Below are 26,619 nucleotides of genomic sequence, written 5' to 3'. Positions count from 1 at the left end.
CACAGTGGTGTAGTGGGGCGGCACAGTGGTGTAGTGGACGGCACAGTGATGTAGTGGGGCGGCACAGTGGTGTAGTGGACGGCACAGTGGTGTTGTGGGGTGGCACAGTGGTGTAGTGGGGCGGCACAGTGGTGTAGTGGACGGCACAGTGGTGTAGTGGGGCGACACAGTGGTGTAGTGGGGAGGACAGTGGTGTAGTGGGGGGCACAGTGGTGTAGTGGGATGGCACAGTGGTGTAGTGGGTAGCACAGTGGTGTAGTGGGGCGGCACAGTGGTGTAGTGGGGAGGACAGTGGTGTGGTGGGGGGCACAGTGGTGTAGTGAGGAGGACAGTGGTGTAGTGGGTAGCACAGTGGTCTAGTGGGTAGCACAGTGGTGTAGTGGGGTGGCACAGTGGTGTAGTGGGGGGGCACAGTGGTGTAGTGGGTAGCACAGTGGTGTAGTGGGGTGGCACAGTGGTGTAGTGGGGAGGACAGTGGTGTAGTGGGGCGGCACAGTGGTGTAGTGGGTAGCACAGTGGTGTAGTGGGCGGCACAGTGGTGTAGTGGGTAGCACAGTGGTGTAGTGGGGTGGCACAGTGGTGTAGTGGACGGCACAGTGGTGTAGTGGGGCGGCACAGTGGTGTAGTGGGGCAGCACAGTGGTGTAGTGGGTAGCACAGTGGTGTAGTGGGGCGGCACAGTGGTGTAGTGGACAGGACAGTGGTGTAGTGGACGGCACAGTGGTGTAGTGGGGGGCACAGTGGTGTAGTGGGGCAGCACAGTGGTGTAGTGGGTAGCACAGTGGTGTAGTGGGGCGGCACAGTGGGGTAGTGGATGGCACAGTGGTGTAGTGGGGTGGCACAGTGGTGTAGTGGGGCAGCACAGTGGTGTAGTGGGTAGCACAGTGGTGTAGTGGGGCGGCACAGTGGTGTAGTGGACGACACAGTGGTTTAGTGGGGCGGCACAGTGGTGTAGTGGGACAGCACAGTGGTGTAGTGGTAGCACAGTGGTGTAGTGGGGCGGCACAGTGGTGTAGTGGGGGGCACAGTGGTGTAGTGGGGCAGCACAGTGGTGTAGTGGGTAGCACAGTGGTGTAGTGGACGGCACAGTGGTGTAGTGGGTAGCACAGTGGTGTAGTGGGGGCACAGTGGTGTAGTGGGGCAGCACAGTGGTGTAGTGGGTAGCACAGTGGAGTAGTGGGGCGGCACAGCGGTGTAGTGGGGCAGCACAGTGGTGTAGTGGGTAGCACAGTGGTGTAGTGGGGCGGCACAGTGGTGTAGTGGACGGCACAGTGGTGTAGTGGGGCGGCACAGTGGTGTAGTGGGGCAGCACAGTGGTGTAGTGGGTAGCACAGTGGTGTAGTGGGTAGCACTTTTGCCTCGCAGTAAGAAGGGTTGCTGGTTCGAATCCCACCCACCACCTGCCTGGAGTTTACATGTTCTCCCTGTGTAGGTTTCCTCCCACACTACAAAGACATGCTGGGAGGTTCATTGGATCCGGTATAAATTGTCCCCAGTATGTATGAATGTGAGTTGGGACCTTAGAGTGTAAGCTCCTTGGGGGCGGGGACTGATGTGAATGTACAATGTATATGTATGTGAGTTGGGGACATTAGATTGGAAGCTCCTTGGGGGCGGGGACTGATGTGAATGTACAATGTATATGTAAAGTGCTGTGTAAATTGACGGCTCTATATAAAGTACCTGAAGTAAAGAAATAAATAAGTGACCAGAGTCTCTGAAGATGAACAGAAAGTCTCTCAGCAGTGGTGGATGTTCTGAATGTTGAAAGGAGACTTGGAGGGACTTGGGAAATCACTCAATGGACATCTCCTCTTACCAGATGCGGTGGATTCCCCTGTCTTAGACATGGAGTCATGAAGACATGGTGCCACCCTGGGCATGCAGAGCGATATGCGGACCCTCAAGGTTAGCAGGTAAGTGGTTGACCGGTGTTGACCTGGTCATCGGATGGATGTTCTCGATGGATGCAGGTAGAATGATGTCACCTGGGATGCACAACGTATGGTGGAGCTCAGGCATTCATTTCTTTTATGCAAAGAGAAAAATAAAGCCTCTCCATAGTGCAGATAAAAAAGGTATCTTTTATTGCTAAAAAATCCGATACAAATAAAAACAGTGATAAAGAATAAAGTCTAGGGCAACATAGGAGATGTGTGGAAGACCGACGCGTTTCGACCCATAGGTCTTCTACTGGGACATAAACCACCAGCTCAGAGTTGCCAATATTTATAAATAATACCTAAAATTGGAACCAATCACAAAGGGAGAGAGTAACTGGATGTGATAGGGCGACAGAACATCAGCTGATCAAGAAAGGGGCGGCTATAAATGGCTCAACCAATCATATCAGCAAAAGAAAAGGAAACTGACTCAGCAGCCAATCAGTACCTTGGCAAGAGGCATCTAATGTCACACCTCACAAAGCCACATGTCAAACAAAGGTATATGACGTCCGTCCCAAAAGGGCGCCAAACGTCAATCTTAAATAATATACTGAATGTCAGGCGGACTTGACAGCCAATGAGAGCGGCCCAACGTATTCCGCCCGAGAGTCCTGCATTACGTCATATACCTTTGTTTGACATGTGGCTTTGTGAGGTGTGACATTAGATGCCTCTTGCTAACGTACTGATTGGCTGCTGAGTCAGTTTCCTTTTCTTTTGCTGATATGATTGGTTGAGCCATTTATAGCCGCCCCTTTTCTTGATCAGCTGATGTTCTGTCGCCCTATCACATCCAGTTACTCTCTCCCTTTGTGATTGGTTCCAATTTTAGGTATTATTTATAAATATTGGCAGCTGTCACGTACCTGGTAGGTGGAGCCTGGAATGCAGAGGACGGCCAATCATATGCCTCCGACTTAAGAACCCCTGAAGGTGTGAACAGGGACTCGAAAGTACAGAGGGGCACAAGTGCCTGACTGGAACACTGAAGTAGAAGGCAGGATCCTGTAGTCAGCAGGGAGGTGCACCGTAGTCCTGTAGCAGGTTGCAGACAGCAGGGAGGTGCACTGTAGTACTGTAGCAGGTTGCAGACAGCAGGGAGGTGCACTGTAGTACTGTAGCAGGATGCGGATAGCAGGGAGGTGCACTGTAGTCCTGTAGCAGGTTGCAGACAGCAGGGAGGTGCACTGTAGTACTGTAGCAGGATGCGGATAGCAGGGAGGTGCACTGTAGTCCTGTAGCAGGTTGCAGACAGCAGGGATGTGCACTGTAGTACTGTAGCAGGATGCGGATAGCAGGGAGGTGCACTGTAGTCCTGTAGCAGGTTGCAGACAGCAGGGAGGTGCACTGTAGTCCTGTAGCAGGTTGCCGACAGCAGGGAGGTGCACTGTAGTACTGTAGCAGGATGCGGATAGCAGGGAGGTGCACTGTAGTCCTGTAGCAGGTTGTCGACAGCAGGGAGGTGCACTGTAGTACTGTAGCAGGATGCGGATAGCAGGGAGGTGCACTGTAGTCCTGTAGCAGGTTGCAGACAGCAGGGAGGTGCACTGTAGTACTGTAGCAGGATGCGGATAGCAGGGAGGTGCACTGTAGTCCTGTAGCAGGTTGCAGACAGCAGGGAGGTGCACTGTAGTACTGTAGCAGGATGCAGATAGCAGGGAGGTGCACTGTAGTCCTGTAGCAGGTGGCAGACTGCAGGGAGGTGCACTGTAGTACTGTAGCAGGATGCGGATAGCAGGGAGGTGCACTGTAGTCCTGTAGCAGGTTGAAGACAGCAGGGAGGTGCACTGTAGTACTGTAGCAGGATGCAGATAGCAGGGAGGTGCACTGTAGTCCTGTAGCAGGTTGCAGACAGCAGGGAGGTGCAGACAAGCCGGGTCAAGGTACTGGCGGGCAGATCAGGTACAGAAGGGCAAACCAAGAGAATAGTCAGAGTCCAAGCCGAGATCGGGGCGGGCAGCAAGCAGGTAAGTCAGGAACAAGCCAAGTAAGTACTGGATACAGGAAAACTGGTAACAAGGTAGCAGGGGTCTCAGGAAACACTGTAGACCGGACAGCAAGGCAGCATTGGAACAGTCTTCTTTAAATAGCCTATCTTTGGCGCCAAGTGGCGCTATTGCGCATGCGCGTACGTTTGTTAGCGCTGTTAGCGCTACTGGCGCTATTGCGCGCGCGCGAGCGCCGGATGGCGCTTCTATGCACAGGCATTCGTTTAACCTTCAATCTGCTGGGATAACTGCAAGAGGGCTTTTCCTGACAGCAAGTTTGAGCTGGTGGTTTATGTCCCAGTAGAAGACCTATGGGTCGAAACGCGTCGGTCTTCCACACCATCTCCTATGTTGCCCTAGACTTTATTCTTTATCACTGTTTTTATTTGTATCGGATTTTTTAGCAATAAAAGATACCTTTTTTATCTGCACTATGGAGAGGCTTTATTTTTCTCTTTGCATAAAAGAAATGAATGCCTGAGCTCCACCATACGTTGTGCATCCCAGGTGACATCATTCTACCTGCATCCATCGAGAACATCCATCCGATGACCAGGTCAACACCGGTCAACCACTTACCTGCTAACCTTGAGGGTCCGGATATCGCTCCGCATGCCCAGGGTGGCACCATGTCTTCATGACTCCATGTCTAAGACAGGGGAATCCACTGCATCTGGTAAGAGGAGATGTCCATTGAGTGATTTCCCAAGTCCCTCCAAGTCTCCTTTCAACATTCAGAACATCCACCACTGCTGAGAGACTTTCTGTTCATCTTCAGAGACTCTGCTCTTTTTCACTTATCATTTATTACTCACGGATTGTTATTTATATATGCTCCATTCGCTTCACTTTATTGATAGGTCAGTAGTCCTTTGGACCAACACACATTTGTATAATATGTGGTCAGCTTAGGAATGACCACAGAAATCTATATTTCAATTCAATTTACAAAATGCGAAGTCAGCGAACAGAAGAAAAATCAAAATCCGATCGATATTTGGTGTGACCCCTGCCCCTCCCTCGGCTTCAATCCTTACACAAAGGTCAGGGATAATGTTGGATTAGTCAGGTGTATGATTATCCATTTATACCAAGCAGGCGCTAATGATCATCAATTTCATATGTAGGTTGAAACAGTCATTACCTGAAACAAAGAGCCGTGTAGGAGGCTGAACCAGGGGGAGGAGCAGCCAAACTCTGCTAGTAAGGTGAGGTTGTGGAAGATCATATCACAGACACCATGGAAAGAGACAAGGGAGATATTCTGCATCAGCAACGAGTCTCCCCGGGAAAGATTTCATAGAGGACTGGAAGACGCACAAAGAAACGGGCAACAGTGAGGGGCGGAGCCGCCGTGGTCGGGCAATAATTGAGGAGTTTAAAAGGAAAGAGTTGGGACTTTAAATAAAGCAGGTTACACATGGCTGGTAAAATATATAATGGTACATTTATTATTTCATATACAGTGAGGGGAAAAAGTATTTGACCCCCTGCTGATTTTGTGACAAAGAAACGATCGTCTCTAATTTTATTTGGTCGGTTTATTATAACAGTGAGAGAATAACAAAAAAATATCCAGAAAAACGCATTTCAAAAAAGTTATAAAAATTGATTTGCATTTTAATGAGTGAAATAAGTATGTGAACCCTTCACAAAACATGACTTAGTAGTTGGTGGAGAAACCCTTGTTGGCGATCACAGAGGTCAGACGTTTCTTGGAGTTGGCCTCCAGGTTTGCACACATCTCAGGAGGGATTTTGTCCTCTTTTCAGATCTTCTCCAAGTCATTAAGGATTCCAGGCTGATGTTTGGTAACTCGAACCTTCAGCTCCCTCCACATATTTTCTATGGGATTAAGGTCCGGAGACTGGTTAGGCCACTCCAGGACCTCAATGTGCTTCTTCTTGAGCCTCTCCAGGACCTTAAAGTGATACTAAAGCTTTGTTTTTGTTTTTTTAAATAACAAACATTTCATACTTACCTCCACTGTGCGGCTCGTTTTGCACAGTGTCCCAGATCCTCCTCTTCTGGGGTCCCTCGACGGCTCTCGTGGCTCCTTCCCACATCTGATAACCCTAGATAAGCGCTCTCCCGAGGGGATTACCTTGCGGGCGCGCTCCCAAGTCGTTCATTCAGCTTCCATAAAAGCCGAATGTATGACTCGCCCCTCCCCCCCGGAACATTGCATTTGATTGACAGCAGCAGGAGCCAATGGCTGCCCTGCTATTAATCTATCCAATCAAAGCCGGGACTCCATGGAGAGAAGGACGGCACATCCCCGCCAAAGAAGATGAAGGGGCTCAGGTAAGTAAAACGGGGGAGGGGCTGGGGGGGCCGGTAACTGCCAGGGGTTTTTTCACTCTAATGCGTAGGATCCATTAAGGTGAAAAAACACGAACCTGAACAACCCCCTTAATGTGCTTCTTCTAGATCCACTCCTTTGTTGCCTTTGATGTGTGTTTTGGGTCATTGTCATGCTGGAAGACCCATCCACGACCCATTTTCAATGCCCTGGCTGAGGAAGGAGGTTCTCACCCAATATTTGATGGTACATGGCCCCGTCCATCGTCCCTTTGATGCGGTGAAGTTGTTCTGTCCCCTTAGCAGAAAAACACCCCCAAAGCATAATGTTTCCACCTCCATGTATGACGGTGGGGGATGGTGTTCTTGGGGTCATAGGACCTCCATGTATGACGGTGGGGGATGGTGTTCTTGGGGTCATAGGACCTCCATGTATGATGGTGGGGGATGGTGTTCTTGGGGTCATAGGACCTCCATGTATGACGGTGGGGGATGGTGTTCTTGGGGTCATAGGACCTTCATGTATGACGGTGGGGGATGGTGTTCTTGGGGTCATAGGACCTCCATGTATGACGGTGGGGGATGGTGTTCTTGGGGTCATAGGTCCTCCAAGTATGACGGTGGGGGATGGTGTTCTTGGGGTCATAGGACCTCCATGTATGACGGTGGGGGATGGTGTTCTTGGGGTCATAGGTCCTCCAAGTATGACGGTGGGGGATGGTGTTCTTGGGGTCATAGGACCTACATGTATGATGGTGGGGGATGGTGTTCTTGGGGTCATAGGACCTTTTCCTGATCAGGAGGACCTTGCGGGGGCTGCAGGATTTCAGTCCTTCACGGTGTAGTGTGTTACCGATTGTTTTCTTGGTGACTATGGTCCCAGCTGAGATCATTGACAAGATTCTCCCGTGTAGTTCTGGGCTGATTCCTCACCGTTCTCATGATCATTGAACCTCCACGAGGTGAGATCTTGTATGGAGCCCCAGACCGAGGGAGATCGATCGTTATTTTGTGTTTCTTCCATTTGTGAATAATTCCACCAACTGTTGTCACCCTCTCACCAAGTTGAGGAGCGTAGACGCAGTGGTCAGGTAACGTTGAGGAGCATAGACACAGTGGTCGGCCAGCAGATAAAAGGCACATCATGCTTCCTTCCCTTCCATCGGAAGATGTCAAGCAGTGCCATCAGCACAGAACTGGTGGAAACCAGTGGGACCCAGGTACCTGCTCATTGATGGAGGTGGGGGAGGGAAGGCTCATTGATGGAGGTGGGGAGGGAAGGCTCATTGATGGAGGTGGGGGAGGGAAGGCTCATTGATGGAGGTGGGGAGGGAAGGCTCATTGATGGAGGTGGGGAGGGAAGGCTCATTGATGGAGGTGGGGAGGGAAGGCTCATTGATGGAGGTGGGGGGAGGGAAGGCTCATTGATGAAGGTGGGGGAGGGAAGGCTCATTGATGGAGGTGGGGAGGGAAGGCTCATTGATGGAGGTGGGGAGGGAAGGCTCATTGATGGCGGAGGGGAGGGAAGGCTCATTGATGGAGGTGGGGGAGGGAAGGCTCATTTATTGAGGTGGGGAGGGAAGGCTCATTGATGGAGGTGGGGGAGGGAAGGCTCATTGATGGAGGTGGGGAGGGAAGGCTCATTGATGGAGGTGGGGAGGGAAGGCTCATTGATGAAGGTGGGGGAGGGAAGGCTCATTGATGGAGGTGGGGAGGGAAGGCTCATTGATGGAGGTGGGGAGGGAAGGCTCATTGATGGAGGTGGGGGAGGGAAGGCTCATTGATGGCGGAGGGGAGGGAAGGCTCATTGATGGAGGTGGGGGGGCTCATTGATGGAGGTGGGGAGGGAAGGCTCATTGATAGTGGTGGGGAGGGAAGGCTCATTGATGGAGGTGGGGAGGGAAGGCTCATTGATGGAGGTGGGGGAGGGAAGGCTCATTGATGGCGGAGGGGAGGGAAGGCTCATTTATTGAGGTGGGGAGGGAAGGCTCATTGATAGAGGTGGGGGAGGGAAGGCTCATTGATGGAGGTGGGGAGGGAAGGCTCATTTATTGAGGTGGGGGAGGGAAAGCTCATTGATGGAGGTGGGGAGGGAAGGCTCATTGATGGAGGTGGGGAGGGAAGGCTCATTGATGGAGGTGGGGGAGGGAAGGCTCATTGATGGAGGTGGGGAGGGAAAATTTATTGATGGAGGTGGGGAGGGAAGGCTCATTGATGGAGGTGGGGGGTTCATTGATGGAGGTGGGGAGGGAAGGCTCATTCATGGAGGCCTGTGACCCCGGCCACACAGGTGACCCCACTCACAAAGGTGACCCCGGCCACAGAAGTGACCCCGGCACTTCATGGTTCACAGGTCCCATCTTTTGAAATTCAGTGTCTTTGTATTCCCTTTAAGTTTCCTATTTGTGTGATTTATACTGAAGCCAATTGACCTGTGATCACTGTTACCTAAATTGCCCCGTATTTCCACATCTGTGATCAGGTCTGTATTGTTGGTAATCAGTAGATCCAGTAATGTTTTATTTCTAGTTGGTGCGTCTACCATCTAGAAAATAAACACTGAGCCATAATGTGTGTTGTAACCTCTAGCAGCCAATCACAATCGCTGCCTGATCTGATTCAGTAAACTGATTTTGAGTCTAGCTGCAATTTATTGTATGTCTCAGAGCAGAGAGAGCTGTCTTCTCTCCCTGCTCCCGCTGTCTTCTCTCCCTGCTCCCGCTGTCTTCTCTCCCCTCTCCCGCTGTCTTCTCTCCTCTCTCCCGCTGTCTTCTCTCCCCACTCCCGCTGTCCTCTCTCCCCGCTCCCGCTGTCCTCTCTCCCGCTCCCGCTGTCCTCTCTCCCCGTTCCCGCTGTCTTCTCTCCCCACTCCCGCTGTCCTCTCTCCCCGCTCCCGCTGTCCTCTCTCCCGCTCCCGCTGTCCTCTCTCCCCGCTCCCGCTGTCTTCTCTCCCTGCTCCCGCTGTCCTCTCTCCCTGCTCCCGCTGTCCTCTCTCCCGCTCCCGCTGTCCTCTCTCCCCGTTCCCGCTGTCTTCTCTCCCCACTCCCGCTGTCCTCTCTCCCCGCTCCCGCTGTCCTCTCTCCCCGCTCCCGCCGTCCTCTCTCCCTGCTCCCGCTGTCTTCTCTCCCTGCTCCCGCTGTCTTCTCTCCCCGCTCCCGCTGTCCTCTCTCCCCGCTCCTGCTGTCCTCTCTCCCTGCTCCCGATGTCCTCTCTCCCCGCTCCCGCTGTCCTCTCTCCCTGCTCCCGCTGTCTTCTCTCCCCGCTCCCGCTGTCCTCTCTCCCTGCTCCCACTGTCTTCTCTCCCAGCTCCCACTGTCCTCTCTCCCTGCTCCCACTGTCTTCTCTCCCAGCTCCCGCTGTCCTCTCTCCCTGCTCCCGCTGTCTTCTCTCCCCGCTCCCGCTGTCTTCTCTCCCTGCTCCCGCTGTCTTCTCTCCCCGCTCCTGCTGTCCTCTCTCCCCGCTCCGGCTGTCCTCTCTCCCTGCTCCTGCTGTCTTCTCTCCCCGCTCCCGCTGTCTTCTCTCCCCGCTCCCGCTGTCTTCTCTCCCCGCTCCCGCCATCCTCTCTCCCCGCTCCTGCTGTCTTCTCACCCCGCTCCCGCTGTTCTCTCTCCCTGCTGTCTTCTCTCCCCGCTCCCGCTGTCTTCTCTCCCCGCTCCCGCCATCCTCTCTCCCCGCTCCCGCTGTCTTCTCTCCCCGCTCCCGCTGTCTTCTCTCCCTGCTCCCACTGTCCTCTCTCCCTGCTCCTGCTGTCTTCTCTCCCCGCTCCCGCTGTCTTCTCTCCCGCTCCCGCCGTCCTCTCTCCCTGATCCTGCTGTCCTCTCTCCCTGCTCCCGCTGTCCTCTCTCCCCGCTCCTGCTGTCTTCTCTCCCCGCTGTCTTCTCTCCCCGCTCCCGCCATCCTCTCTCCCCGCTCCCGCTGTCTTCTCTCCCCGCTCCCGCTGTCTTCTCTCCCCGCTCCTGCTTTCCTCTCTCCCTGCTCCTGCTGTCTTCTCTCCCCGCTCCCGCTGTCCTCTCTCCCTGCTCCTGCTGTCTTCTCTCCCCGCTCCCGCTGTCTTCTCTCCCCGCTCCCGCTGTCTTCTCTCCCCGCTCCCGCTGTCCTCTCTCCCCGCTCCCGCTGTCTTCTCTCCCCGCTCCCGCTGTCTTCTCTCCCTGCTCCCACTGTCCTCTCTCCCTGCTCCTGCTGTCTTCTCTCCCCGTTCCCGCTGTCTTCTCTCCCCGCTCCCGACGTCCTCTCTCCCTGCTCCTGCTGTCCTCTCTCCCTGCTCCCGCTGTCTTCTCTCCCTGCTCCTGCTGTCTTCTCTCCCCGCTCCCGCTGTCCTCTCTCCCCACTCCCGCTGTCCTCTCTCCCTGCTCCCGATGTCTTCTCCTGCTGTCTTCTCTCCCCGCTCCTGCTGTCTTCTCTCCCCGCTCCCGCTGTCTTCTCTCCCCGCTCCCGCCATCCTCTCTCTTCCCGCTCCCGCTGTCTTCTCTCCCCGCTCCCGCTGTCTTCTCTCCCTGCTCCCACTGTCCTCTCTCCCTGCTCCTGCTGTCTTCTCTCCCCGCTCCTGCTGTCTTCTCTCCCCACTCCCGCCGTCCTCTCTCCCCGCTGCTGCTGTCCTCTCTCCCTGCTCCCGCTGTCTTCTCTCCCTGCTCCTGCTGTCTTCTCTCCCCGCTCCCGCTGTCCTCTCTCCCTGCTCCCGATGTCCTCTCTCCCTGCTCCCGATGTCCTCTCTCCCCGCTCCTGCTGTCTTCTCTCCCCGCTCCCGTTGTCTTCTCTCCCCGCTCCCGCCATCCTCTCTCCCCGCTCCCGCTGTCTTCTCTCCCTGCTCCTGCCATCCTCTCTCCCCGCTCCCGCTGTCTTCTCTCCCCGCTCCCGCTGTCTTCTCTCTCTGCTCCCACTGTCCTCTCTCCCTGCTCCTGCTGTCTTCTCTCCCCGCTGTCTTCTCTCCCCGCTCCCGCCGTCCTCTCTCCCTGCTCCTGCTGTCCTCTCTCCCTGCTCCCGCTGTCTTCTCTCCCTGCTCCTGCTGTCTTCTCTCCCCGCTCCCGCTGTCCTCTCTCCCCGCTCCCGCTGTCCTCTCTCCCTGCTCCCGATGTCCTCTCCTGCTGTCTTCTCTCCCCGCTCCTGCTGTCTTCTCTCCCCGCTCCCGCTGTCTTCTCTCCCCGCTCCCGCTGTCTTCTCTCCCTGCTCCCACTGTCCTCTCTCCCTGCTCCTGCTGTCTTCTCTCCCCGCTCCCGCTGTCTTCTCTCCCCGCTCCCGCCGTCCTCTCTCCCCGCTCCTGCTGTCTTCTCTCCCCGCTCCCGCCATCCTCTCTCCCCGCTCCCGCTGTCTTCTCTCCCCGCTCCTGCTGTCTTCTCTCCCTGCTCCCACTGTCCTCTCTCCCTGCTCCTGCTGTCTTCTCTCCCCGCTCCCGCTGTCTTCTCTCCCCGCTCCCGCCGTCCTCTCTCCCTGCTCCTGCTGTCCTCTCTCCCTGCTCCCGCTGTCTTCTCTCCCTGCTCCTGCTGTCTTCTCTCCCCGCTCCCGCTGTCCTCTCTCCCCGCTCCCGCTGTCCTCTCTCCCTGCTCCCGATGTCCTCTCCTGCTGTCTTCTCTCCCCGCTCCTGCTGTCTTCTCTCCCCGCTCCTGCTGTCTTCTCTCTACGCTCCCGCTGTCTTCTCTCCCCGCTCCCGCCATCCTCTCTCCCCGCTCCCCCTGTCTTCTCTCCCTGCTCCCGCTGTCTTCTCTCCCTGCTCCCACTGTCCTCTCTCCCTGCTCCCGCTGTCTTCTCTCCCTGCTCCCGCTGTCTTCTCTCCCCGCTCCCGCTGTCCTCTCTCCCCGCTCCCGCTGTCCTCTCTCCCTGCTCCTGATGTCTTCTCTCCCCGCTCCCGCTGTCCTCTCTCCCCGCTCCTGCTGTCTTCTCTCCCCGCTCCCGCCGTCTTCTCTCCCCGCTCCCGCCGTCCTCTCTCCCCGCTCCCGCTGTCTTCTCTCCCCACTCCCGCTGTCTTCTCTCCCCGCTCCCGCTGTCCTCTCTCCTTGCTCCCGCTGTCTTCTCTCCCCGCTCCCGCTGTCTTCTCTCCCCGCTCCCGCCGTCCTCTCTCCCTGCTCCTGCTGTCCTCTCTCCCTGCTCCCGCTGTCTTCTCTCCCTGCTCCCGCTGTCTTCTCTCCCCGCTCCCGCTGTCCTCTCTCCCTGCTCCCGATGTCCTCTCTCCCCGCTCCCGCTGTCCTCTCTCCCCGCTCCTGCTGTCTTCTCTCCCTGCTCCTGCTGTCCTCTCTCCCTGCTCCCGCTGTCTTCTCTCCCCGCTCCCGCTGTCTTCTCTCCCCGCTCCCGCTGTCCTCTCTCCCTGCTCCCGCTGTCCTCTCTCCCTGCTCCTGCTGTCTTCTCTCCCCGCTCCCGCTGTCTTCTCTCCCCGCTCCCGCTGTCTTCTCTCCCCGCTCCCGCCATCCTCTCTCCCCGCTCCCGCTGTCTTCTCTTCCCGCTCCCGCTGTCTTCTCTCCCCGCTCCCGCTGTCTTCTCTCCCCGCTCCCGCTGTCCTCTCTCCCCGCTCTCGCTGTCCTCTCTCCCCGCTCCCGCTGTCCTCTCTCCCCGCTCCCGCTGTCTTCTCTCCCCGCTCCCGCTGTCCTCTCTCCCCGCTCCCGCTGTCCTCTCTCCCCGCTCCCGCTGTCCTCTCTCCCCGCTCCCGCTGTCTTCTCTCCCCGCTCCCGCTGTCCTCTCTCCCCGCTCCCGCTGTCCTCTCTCCCCGCTCCCGCTGTCTTCTCTCCCTGCTCCCGCTGTCCTCTCTCCCTGCTCCCGCTGTCTTCTCTTCCTGCTCCCGCTGTCTTCTCTCCCTGCTCCCGCTGTCTTCTCTCCCTGCTCCCGCTGTCTTCTCTCCCTGCTCCCTCTGTCCTCTCTTCCTGCTCCCGGTGTTCTGCATTTCTATGGCACTCAGAAAACAGTCCATGACTTTGTGTTTGTATTTTATTATTAATAACCTTGGAGGGGGGTGGGAATGGTTACATATATATATAATCTATACTGTATAGAATGTTCCGGGATAGAAGGACGGTTACATAATATTTTTATCTACAGCTGTGCTCATAAGTTTACATACCCTGGCAGAGTTTATGATTTCTTGGTCATTTTTCAGAGAATATAAATGATAACACAAAATATTTTCTCTCACTCATGGTTAGTGTTTGGCTGAAGCCATTTATTATCATCTGTGTTTACTCTTTTTATATCATAATGACAACAGAAACTACCCAAATGATCCTGATCAAAAGTTTACATACCCCAGTTTTTGCCCCCTTTACCATCAATGACAGCTTGAAGTCTTTTGTGGTATTTGTGGATGAGGCTCTTTATCTTCTCAGATGGTTCCTCTTGGTAAAAGTCCTCCAGTTCCTGTAAATTCTTGGGCTGTCTTCCATGAACGGCATATTTGAGATCTCCCCAGAGGGGCTCAATGATATTGAGGTCAGGAGACTGAGATGGCCACTCCAGAACCTTCACTTTATTCTGCTGTAGCCAATGACAGGTGGACTTGGCCTTGTGTTTTGGATCATTGTCATGTTGGAATGTCCAAGTCCGTCCCATGAGCAGCTTCCTGGCTGATGAATGAAATGTTCCTCCAGTATTTTCTGATAACATTCGGCATTAATCTTCCTGTCAATTGTGACCAAATTATCTGTGCCTTTGTAGCTCACACATCCCCAAATCATCACAGATCCACCTCCATGTTTCACAGTAGGGATGGTGGACCTTTCATCATAGGCCTTGTTGACTCCTCTCCAAATGTGTTTATGGTTGTGGCCAAATAGCTCAGTTTTGGTCTCATCTCTCCAAATGACTTTGTGCGGGAAGGTTTGAGGCTCGTCTCTGTGCTGTTTGTCATATTGTAAGTGGGATACTTTGTGACATTTGTGTAGTAATGACTTTCTTCTGGAGACTCGACCATGCAGCCCATCTTTCTTCTGGAGACTCGACCATGCAGCCCATCTTTCTTCTGGAGACTCGACCATGCAGCCCATCTTTCTTCTGGAGACTCGACCATGCAGACCATCTTTCTTCTGGAGACTCGACCATGCAGCCCATCTTTCTTCTGGAGACTCGACCATGCAGCCCATCTTTCTTCTGGAGACTCGACCATGCAGCCCATCTTTCTTCTGGAGACTCGACCATGCAGCCCATCTTTCTTCTGGAGACTCGACCATGCAGCCCATCTTTCTTCTGGAGACTCGACCATGCAGACCATCTTTCTTCTGGAGACTCGACCATCCAGCCCATCTTTCTTCTGGAGACTCGACCATCCAGCCCATCTTTCTTCTGGAGACTCGACCATGCAGACCATCTTTCTTCAAGTGCCTCCTTATTGTGCATCTTGAAACAGCCACACCACATGTTTTCAGAGAGTCCTGTATTTCACCTGAAGTTATTTGTGGGTTTTCTTTGCATCCCCAACAATTTTCCTGGCAGTTGTGGCTAAAATTTTAGTTGGTCTACCTGACCGTGGTTTGGTTTCACCAGAACCCCTCATTTTCCACTTCTTGATTGGAGTTTGAACACTGCTGATTGGCATTCTCCATTCCTTGGATATCTTTTCATATCCCTTTCCTGTTTTATACAGTTCAACTACCTTTTCCCGCAGATCCTTTGGCAATTCTTTTGCTTTCCCCATGACTCAGAATCCAGAAACGTCAGTGCAGCACTGGATGAAAGATGCAAGGGTCTGTCAGGAGTCCAGAAACTCATTGACCTTTTATACACAACACTAGTTACAAACAGATCACAGGTGAGGATGGTTCCCTTTAATAGCCATTCAAACCCCTTTGTGTCACCTTGTGTGCATGTTAGCAGGCCAAAATCACCAGGGTATGTAAACTTTTGATCAGGGACATTTGGGTAGTTTCTGTTGTCATTAAGATATAAAAAGAGTAAACACAGCTGATTGATAATAAATGGCTTCAGACGAACACTAACCATGAGTGACAGAAAAGTTTTTGTGTTATCATTCATATTCTCTGAGAAATGGCCAAGAAATCATCAATTCTGCCAGGGTATGTAAACTTATGAGCACAACTAATATATATATATATAGTACAGAATGTTGCGGGGCAGAAGGACGGTTACATAAGAGCCTGGCTCCGCCCCCTGACATTGGACGGACCAATGAGGTCCTCTGCAGATGTTTGCTCTCAGGGGCGACGCTCTGCAATCATTTCTTATGTAAAGAAAGTCAAACAGTTCTGAGAAGAGTCTCTATGGGGGGGAGGGGAGAATACGATCGTCCCTCCATAGCGCCCGTTCTCATCCCTGAAATAATCTCCAGGACTCAGGGACCCCCCCGTGGTGAGATTAGTGGGGGGCGATTGGAAACGTGACCCCCACATTGGTGGCACCCCCTCCCCTCCCCCACGGGGGGGGGTCAGAATTCCCGCCATGCCATTGGTTCTGTCGGGTGAAATTGGACCGGAACCAATCAGATAAGAAGCAGCTGGAGGAGCCCCGGATGAGAAGGGCGGAGCTATATCCCCGCACCTTAAAGGGGAACTCCGGCCAGAAATATTCTATTCATTTATTTTCTAGGTTTCTTATTGGGCTCTAAATACCCCCCTCCCCCCCCATAGACCTGATATATACCGAACGTCTATTCATTCATTCATAGGTGTGTGCCGGGGGGGGTGCCAGGTGTGCGGTGCCGATTCCCGATCCTGGCCAGGCTCCCCTCCCCCATGTTGTGCCCACCCCTCCCCCACCCCCGGCAGTGCTGCTGCTGGGGAAGGTTCAGAATGGAGAATGGGGGAGGGGCTAATCAATATTTCATTTACTGGCCCCTTCCTTTTCTAAATGAACTCACTGTGTCCATTCATAACGGAAGAATAGTAAACTGTGATTACTATGCTTCAGTGTGTGAATGAACAGGAAGCCTCTGTACAGAGCTCCTCCCATTCATTCCATGTGAAGCTGAGGCTTCCGAGAAAGGATTGTGTGTTCCAGGTTTGGGGTGCAAAACCGGAGGGGGGGGGACAGACCGAACCCCCATCATTCATATCATCTGTGGGGGAGGGGTAAAATCCAGAGGCGGAGTCACCGGGGGGGGGGACAGACCGAACCCCCATCATTCATGTCACCTGTGGGGGAGGGGTATAATTCAGAGGCGGAGTCACCAGGGGGACAGACTGAACCCCCATCATTCATGTCACCTGTGGGGGAGGGGTATAATTCAGAGGCGGAGTCACCGGGGGGACAGACCGAACCCCCATCATTCATGTCACCTGTGGGGGAGGGGTATAATTCAGAGGCGGAGTCACCGGGGGGACAGACCGAACCCCCATCATTCATGTCACCTGCGGGGGAGGGGTAAAATCCAGAGGCGGGGTCACCGGGGGGACAGACCGAACCCCCATCATTCATGTCACCTGTGGGGGAGGGGTATAATTCAGAGGCGGAGTCACCGGGGGGACAGACCGAACCCCCATCATTCATGTCACCTGTGGGGGAGGGGTATAATTCAGAGGCGGAGTCACCGGGGGGACAGACCGAACCCCCATCATTCATGTCACCTGCGGGGGATGAGGAAGGTCGGAATACATTATATATACTTTGTATCGGTGACATCACAGTGCAGTCTGAGCTCCGACATTGAAGAGGGTGACAGCCAGACCGGCGATCCGCAGAGTATAGCGGCCAGGCAATCAGCATTTCCAGAAGGAGAGGCCGGGGGTGACGACCTCCAATCTCAGAGCCGCTGCCTGTCCATCCAGTCCTAAGATATACACTGCTGTGCTATGAAGCAGAGATCTATCATACAGAGCTGATTATAGAACACCTGAGGAGGTCACAGACGGATCGAGACCAGCTGAATATCGATCGATCTTTGGGCAGGCTGATGGTAGAGAACGTTCTATACAGGAAATCAGAGAATTCTTTATATATAATCCGAATCAATCCTCTTCTACCCTCCCCCCCGTGTGTCCTCTATAGGGGGCGGGGCAATACACTGTGACTCCACCCACCTTTCACCACTGCGCTCTCCTCCAATCAACACCTTCCCCTGCTGGAGTGTATACAGTGCCTGGAAAAAGTATTCATACCCCTTGACATTCCCACATTTTGTTACAACCAAAAACATAAATATATTTTATTGGGATTTTATGTGATGGACCAACACAAAGTGTCACATAATTGTGAAGTGGAAGGAAAATGATAAATGATACAAATAAATATGTGAAAAGTGTGGGGGGAGGGGCATTTGTATGGCGCCCCCCGGAGTCAATACTTTGTAGAACCCCCTTTCTCTACAAGTCTTTTTGGGGATGTCTCTACCAGCTTTGCACATCTAGAGAGGACATTTCTGCCCATTCTTCTTTGTAAAATATCTCAAGCTCTGTCAGATTGGATGGAGAGCGTCTGTGAACAGCAATTTTCAAGTCTTTCCACAGATTCTCAATGTGATTTAGGTCTGGACTGTGACTGGGCCATTCTAACACATGAATATGCTTTGATCTAAACCATTCCATTGTAGCTCTGGCTGGATGTTTCGGGTCGTTGTCCTGCTGGAAGGTGAACCTCCGCCCCGGTCTCAAGTCTTTTGTAGACTCTAACAGGTTTTCTTCTAAGATTGTCCTGTATTTGTCTCCATCCATCTTCCCATCAACTCTGACCAGCTTCCCTGTCCCTGCTGAAGAAAAGCATCCCCACCACATGATGCTGCCACCACCATGTTTCACGGTGGGGATGGTGTGTTCAGGGTGATGTGCAGTGTTAGTTTTCCCCACACATAGCGTTTTGTTTCTAGGACATACTTGAGGTGATTGTAGCCGTATGTATGGGAAGTAAAATGACACCCCAATATACAAACTTATTTATGGCTGACCTGGAAGACAAATTCCTGAACAGCATCAACAAAAGCCATACAGATATTATCGCTATATTGATGATATATTCATGATATGGACTGAAGGTGAAGAAAATCTAAACCAATTCTTCTCATTTATCAACACTTTTCACCCATCTATCAAACTAAAAATGGACTATTCGAACACACATGTCAACTTCCTGGACACTACAGTATACATCAGGGATGACAAGCTTCACACATCGATATACAGAAAACCGACTGACCGATGCAGATATCTCCATAGTTCCAGTTTTCACCCCCAACACACTAAACAGGCCATCATACACAGCCAGGCCATCAGATACCACCCAATATGTTCAGACCCAGAAGACAAACATCTCAGAACACTGGCAGACTCCTTTCATAAGAAAGGTTACAAAGACAAAACCATCAACAACATAAACACAGCCTAGAAAACCCGAAGAGAAAATCTCCTCCAATACACAGAAAAAAAAACAAATAACCGAGAACCTCTAGTCACCACATACAACCCAACACTAGAAGGGATCAAAAAGATAATCAAAGATTTACAACCCATTATAACAGAGGATGAAACTCTGAAAGGAATATTCCAACTACCCCCATTATTGGCTTTCAGACGACCACCCGACCTCAGACAACCACCCAATCTCAGACAACCACCCGACCTCAGACAACCACCCGACTTCAGACAACCACCCGACTTCAGACAACCACCCGACCTCAGACAACCACCCGACCTCAGACAACCACCCGACCTCAGACGACCACCCGACCTCAGACAAGCACCCGACCTCAGACAAGCACCTGACCTCAGACAAGCACCTGACCTCAGACGACCACCCGACCTCAGACAACCACCCGACCTCAGACAAGCACCTGACCTCAGACAACCACCCGACCTCAGACAACCACCCGACTTCAGACAACCACCCGACCTCAGACAAGCACCCGACCTCAGACAAGCACCTGACCTCAGACAAGCACCCAACCTCAGACAACCACCCGACTTCAGACAACCACCCGACCTCAGACGACCAACCTCAGAGGACCACCCGACCTCAGACAACCACCCGACCTCAGACAACCACCCGACCTCAGACAACCACCCGACCTCAGACAACCACCCGACCTCAGACAACCACCTGACCTCAGACAACCACCCAATCTCAGACAACCACCTGACCTCAGACAACCACCCGACCTCAGACGACCACCCGACCACAGACGACCACCCGACCTCAGACGACCACCCGACCTCAGACGACCACCCAACCGCAGACGACCACCCGACCTCAGACGACCACCCAACCGCAGACGACCACCCGACTTCAGACAACCACCCGACTTCAGACAACCACCCGACCTCAGACAAGCACCCGACCTCAGACAAGCACCTGACCTCAGACAAGCACCCGACCTCAAACGACCACCCGACCTCAGACAACCACCCGACCTCAGACAACCACCCGACCTCAGACAACCACCCGACCTCAGACAACAAAGCGACCTCAGACGACCACCCGACTACAGACGACCACCAGACCTCAGACGACCACCCGACCTCAGACAAGCACCCGACCTCAGACAAGCACCCGACCTCAGACGACCACCCGACCTCAGACAAGCACCCGACCTCAGACAAGCACCCGACCTCAGACAAGCACCCAATCTCAGACAACCGCCCGACCTCAGACTACCACCCGACCTCAGACGACCACCCGACCTCAGAAAACCACCCGACCTCAGACAACCACCTGACCTCAGACAATCACCCGACCTCAGACAACCACCCGACCTCAGACAACCACCCGACCTCAGACAACCACCTGACCTCAGACAATCACCCGACCTCAGACAATCACCCGACCTCAGAAAACCACCCGACGTCAGACAACCACCCAACCTCAGACAATCACCCGACCTCAGAAAACCACCCGACGTCAGACAACCACCCGACCTCAGACAACCACCCGACCTCAGACGACCACCCGACCTCAGACGACCACCCGACCTCAGACGACCACCCGACCTCAGACAACCACGGGACCTCAGACGACCGCGGGACCTCAGACGACCGCAGGACCTCAGACGACCACCCGACCTCAGACGACCACCCGACCTCAGACGACCACCGGACCTCGGACGACCACCCGACTTCAGACGACCACCCGACCTCAGAAAACCACCCGACCTCAGACAACCACCCGACCTCAGACAACCACCCGACCTCAGAAAACCACCCAACCTCAGACAACCACCCGACCTCAGAAAACCACCCGACCTCAGACGACCACCCGACCTCAGACAACCACCCGACCTCAGACGACCACCTGACCTCAGACGACCACGGGACCTCAGACGACCACCTGACTTCAGACGACCACCCGACCTCAAACGACCACTCGACCTCAGACGACCACCCGACCTCAGACGACCACCCGACTTCAGACGACCACCCGACCTCAGACGACCACCCGACTTCAGACGACCACCCGACCTCAGACGACCACCCGACTTCAGACGACCACCCGACCTCAGACGACCACCGGACCTCAGACGACCACCCGACTTCAGACGACCACCCGACTTCAGACGACCACCGGACCTCAGACGACCACCCGACTTCAGACGACCACCCGACTTCAGACGACCACCCGACCTCAAACGACCACTCGACCTCAGACAACCACCCGACCTCAGACGACCACCCGACCTCAGGCGACCACCCGACCTCAGAAAACCACCCAACCTCAGACAACCACCCGACCTCAGACAACCACCCGACCTCAGACAACCACCCGACCTCAGACAAACACCCGACCTCAGAAAACCACCCGACCTCAGACAACCACCCGACCTCAGACAACCACCCGACCTCAGAAAACCATCCGACCTCAGACAACCACCCGACCTCAGAAAACCACCCGACCTCAGACGACCACCCGACCTCAGACGACCACCCGACCTCAGACGACCACGGGACCTCAGACGACCACGGGACCTCAGACGACCACCTGACTTCAGACGACCACCTGACTTCAGACGACCACCCGACCTCAAACAACCACTTGACCTCAAACAACCACTCGACCTCAGACAACCACCCGACCTCAGACGACCACCCGACCTCAGACGACCACCCGACTTCAGACGACCACCCGACCTCAGACGACCACCCGACCTCAGACGACCACCTGACCTCAGACGACCACCCGACCTCAGACGACCACCCGACCTCAGACGACCACACGACCTCAGACGACCACCGGACCTCAGACGACCACCCGACTTCAGACGACCACCCGACCTCAGAAAACCACCCGACCTCAGACAACCACCCGACCTCAGACAACCACCCGACCTCAGACAACCACCCAACCTCAGACGACCACCCGACCTCAGACGACCACCCGACCTCAGACGAACACGGGACCTCAGACGACCACGGGACCTCAGACGACCACCTGACTTCAGACGACCACCCGACCTCAAACGACCACTCGACCTCAGACGACCACCCGACCTTTAGACGACCACCCGACCTCAGACGACCACCCGACTTCAGACGACCACCCGACCTCAGACGACCACCCGACTTCAGACGACCACCCGACTTCAGACGACCACCCGACCTCAGACGACCACCAGACCTCAGACGACCACCCGACTTCAGACGACCACCCGACCTCAAACAACCACTCGACCTCAGACAACCACCTGACCTCAGACGACCACCCGACCTCAGACGACCACCCGACTTCAGACGACCACCCGACCTCAGACGACCACCCAACCTCAGACGACCACCTGACTTCAGACGACCACCCGACCTCAAACAACCACCCGACCTCAAAAAACCACCTGACCTCAGACGACCACCCGACCTCAGACGACCACCCGACCTCAGGCGACCACCCGACCTCAAACGACCACTCGACCTCAGACGACCATCCGACTTCAGACGACCACCCGACTTCAGACTGTCACCCGACCTCAGACGACCACCTGAGGTCTGAGGTCAGGTGGTTGTCTGAGATTGGGTGGTTGTCTGAGGTCAGGTGGTTGTCTGAGGTCGGGTGGTTGTCTGAGGTCGGGTGGTGGTCTGAGGTCAGGTGGTTGTCTGAGGTCAGGTGGTTGTCTGAGGTCGGGTGGTTGTCTGAGGTCGGGTGGTTGTCTGAGGTCAGGTGGTTGTCTAAGGTTGGGTGGTTGTCTGAGGTTGTCAGACGACCACCCAACCTCAGACGACCACCCGACCTCAGAAAACCACCCGACCTCAGACGACCACCCGACCTCAGAGGACCACCCGACCTCAGACGACCACCCGACCTCAGACAACCACCCGACCTCAGAAAACCACCCGACCTCAGACGACCACCCGACCTCAGACGACCACCTGACCTCAGACGACCACCCAACCTCAGATGACCACGGGACCTCAGACAACCACAGGACCTCAGACAACCACCCAACCTCAGACAACCACCCGACCTCAGAAAACCACCCGACCTCAGACAACCACCCAACCTCAGACGACCACCCGACCTCAGACGACCACCCGACCTCAGACGAACACGGGACCTCAGACGACCACGGGACCTCAGACGACCACCTGACTTCAGACGACCACCCGACCTCAAACGACCACTCAACCTCAGACGACCACCCGACCTTTAGACGACCACCCGACCTCAGACGACCACCCGACTTCAGACGACCACCCGACCTCAGACGACCACCCGACTTCAGACGACCACCCAACCTCAGACGACCACCCGACTTCAGACGACCACCCGACCTCAGACAACCACACGACCTCAGACGACCACCGGACCTTAGACGACCACCCGACTTCAGACGACCACCCGACCTCAAACAACCACTCGACCTCAGACAACCACCCGACCTCAGACGACCACCCGACCTCAGACGACCACCCGACTTCAGACGACCACCCGACCTCAGACGACCACCCAACCTCAGACGACCACCTGACTTCAGACGACCACCCGACCTCAAACAACCACCCGACCTCAGACGACCACCCGACCTCAGACGACCACCCGACCTCAGAGGACCACCCGACCTCAGACGACCACCCGACCTCAGACAATCACCCGACCTCAGAAAACCACCCGACCTCAGAAAACCACCCGACCTCAGACGACCACCCGACCTCAGACGACCACCCGACCTCAGACGACCACCCAACCTCAGATGACCACGGGACCTCAGACGACCACAGGACCTCAGACGACCACCCAACCTCAGACAACCACCCGACCTCAGACAACCACCCGACCTCAGAAAACCACCCGACCTCAGACAACCACCCAACCTCAGACGACCACCCGACCTCAGACGACCACCCGACCTCAGACGAACACGGGACCTCAGACGACCACGGGACCTCAGACGACCACCTGACTTCAGACGACCACCCGACCTCAAACGACCACTCGACCTCAGACGACCACCCGACCTTTAGACGACCACCCGACCTCAGACGACCACCCGACTTCAGACGACCACCCGACCTCAGACGACCACCCGACTTCAGACGACCACCCGACCTCAGATGACCACCCGACTTCAGACGACCACCCGACCTCAGACGACCACCCGACTTCAGACGACCACCCGACCTCAGACAACCACACGACCTCAGACGACCACCGGACCTCAGACGACCACCCGACTTCAGACGACCACCCGACCTCAAACAACCACTCGACCTCAGACAACCACCCGACCTCAGACGACCACCCGACCTCAGACGACCACCCGACTTCAGACGACCACCCGACCTCAGACGACCACCCAACCTCAGACGACCACCTGACTTCAGACGACCACCCGACCTCAAACAACCACCCGACCTCAGACGACCACCCGACCTCAGACGACCACCCGACCTCAAACGACCACTCGACCTCAGACGACCACCCGACTTCAGACGACCACTCGACTTCAGACGGTCACCTGACCTCAGATGACCACCTGAGGTCTGAGGTCAGGTGGTTGTCTGAGATAGGGTGGTTGTCTGAGGTCAGGTGGTTGTCTGAGGTCGGGTGGTTGTCTGAGGTCGGGTGGTTGTCTGAGGTCAGGTGGTTGTCTGAGGTCGGGTGGTTGTCTGAGGTCGGGTGGTTGTCTGAGGTCGGGTGGTTGTCTGAGGTCAGGTGGTTGTCTGAGGTTGGGTGGTTGTCTGAGGTTGTCAGACGACCACCCGACCTCAGACGACCACCCGACCTCAGAAAACCACCCGACCTCAGACGACCACCCGACCTCAGAGGACCACCCGACCTCAGACGACCACCCGACCTCAGACAACCACCCGACCTCAGAAAACCACCCGACCTCAGACGACCACCCGACCTCAGACGACCACCTGACCTCAGACGACCACCCAACCTCAGATGACCACGGGACCTCAGACGACCACAGGACCTCAGACGACCACCCAACCTCAGACGACCACCTGACTTCAGACGACCACCCGACCTCAAACAACCACTCGACCTCAGACAACCACCCGACCTCAGACAACAAAGCGACCTCAGACAACAAAGCGACCTCAGACGACCACCTGACTTCAGACGACCACCCGACCTCAGACGACCACCCGACTTCAGACGACCACACGACTTCAGACAACCACCCAACCTCAGACGACCACCCGACCTCAGACGACCACACGATTTCAGACAACCACCCGACCTCAGACAACCACCCAACCTCAGACAACCACCCGACCTCAGACAACCACCCGACCTCAGACGACCACCCGACCTCAGACAACCACCCGACCTCAGACAACCACCCGACCTCAGACAACCACACGATTTCAGACAACCACCCGACCTCAGACAACCACACGATTTCAGACAACCACCCGACCTCAGACAACCACCCGACCTCAGACAACCACCCGACCTCAGACAACCACACGATTTCAGACAACCACCCGACCTCAGACAACCACCCGACCTCAGACAACCACCCGACTTCAGACAACCACCCGACCCCAGACAACCACCCGACCTCAGACAACCACGCGACCTCAGACAACCACCCGACCTCTGACAACCACCCGACCTCAGACAACCACCCGACTTCAGACAACCACCCGACCTCAGACACAAACTAATCAGCAGGAAACTTCACTCTGATTATGAAGTCACAAATAATAGAAGCAAACCCTGCAATAAAAACGCTGCAAACTCTGCAACCAGATCAATCTATCCAAAAGTGTCACACACACAAATGGGACCTTCAATATCCCGGGATCTTACAGCTGTACCTCCAGTAATGTGGTGTACCTCATCCAATGCAAAAGGTGCAGCAAAGGATCTTATGTTGGTGAAACAGGACAGAAGTTACAAGTGAGGATGAATTTGCACAGACATACCATCAAAGAACATAAAGAAGACAGTTTCTGCACACCTGTGGGACATCATTTCTCACAGCCGGACCACCCTATAGAAGACCTCAATGTCTTAGTTCTTAAAGGGAATTTCAGAACTATCCAGGAAAAGAAAACGTTTGAACTAAGAATGATACTTCTTTTTGACACGAAAAATAACGGCCTGAATTTAGATATTGGTTTCCTTACACATTATGCTAAAGTTTTACGACCCCCCCCCCCCCCCCCGTGACTATCACCCCCCCCTCCATTCTATAGCTCTCACTCTGTGACTATCACCCCCCCTCCAGTCTATAGCTCTCCCTCTGTGACTATCACCCCCCCCCCTCAAGTCTATAGCTCTCCCTCTGTGACCATCACCCCCCCCCCCCCTCCAGTCTATAGCTCTCCCTCTGTGACTATCACCCCCCCCCCTCCAGTCTATAGCTCTCCCTCTGTGACTATCACCCCCCCCCCCTCAAGTCTATAGCTCTCCCTCTGTGACCATCACCCCCCCCCTCCAGTCTATAGCTCTACCTCTGTGACTATCACCCCCCCCAATCTATAGCTCTCCCTCTGTGACTATCACCCCCCCCTCCAGTCTATAGCTCTCACTCTGTGACCATCACCCCCCCCTCCATTCTATAGCTCTCACTCTGTGACCATCACCCCCCCCTCCAATCTATAGCTCTCCCTCTGTGACTATCACCCCCCCCTCCATTCTATAGCTCTCCCTCTGTGACCATCCCCCCCCTCCATTCTATAGCTCTCCCTCTGTGACCATCACCCCCCCCCCTCCATTCTATAGCTCTCCCTCTGTGACCATCACCCCCCCCCTCCATTCTATAGCTCTCACTCTGTGACCATCCCCCCCCCTCCATTCTATAGCTCTCACTCTGTGACCATCACCCCCCCCTCCAATCTATAGCTCTCCCTCTGTGACTATCACCCCCCCCCTCCATTCTATAGCTCTCCCTCTGTGACCATCCCCCCCCTCCATTCTATAGCTCTCCCTCTGTGACCATCACCCCCCCCCCCTCCATTCTATAGCTCTCACTCTGTGACCATCCCCCCCCCCTCCATTCTATAGCTCTCACTCTGTGACCATCCCCCCCCCCTCCATTCTATAGCTCTCACTCTGTGACCATCCCCCCCCCCCTCCATTCTATAGCTC

At 55.0% G+C, this 26,619-nt stretch overlaps 1 protein-coding gene across 1 annotated transcript; it reads left to right on the top strand.

Moving 5' to 3' along the window:
* Window positions 1-1,892: 1,892 nt before the first annotated feature.
* LOC141131172 (uncharacterized) lies at window positions 1,893-21,095 on the top strand (the record flags this gene model as incomplete). The annotated part of the gene is made up of 2 exons (XM_073618214.1): window positions 1,893-1,915; window positions 19,901-21,095. Coding segments are annotated over exons 1-2 (1,218 nt in total), but the record flags the coding sequence as incomplete, so codon positions are not given.
* Window positions 21,096-26,619: the final 5,524 nt, after the last annotated feature.

Source organism: Aquarana catesbeiana, linkage group LG03, assembly GCF_042186555.1.
Source record: "Aquarana catesbeiana isolate 2022-GZ linkage group LG03, ASM4218655v1, whole genome shotgun sequence".
Lineage (NCBI taxonomy): Eukaryota > Metazoa > Chordata > Amphibia > Anura > Ranidae > Aquarana > Aquarana catesbeiana.
This window is presented reverse-complemented; position numbering and strand designations above follow the sequence as displayed.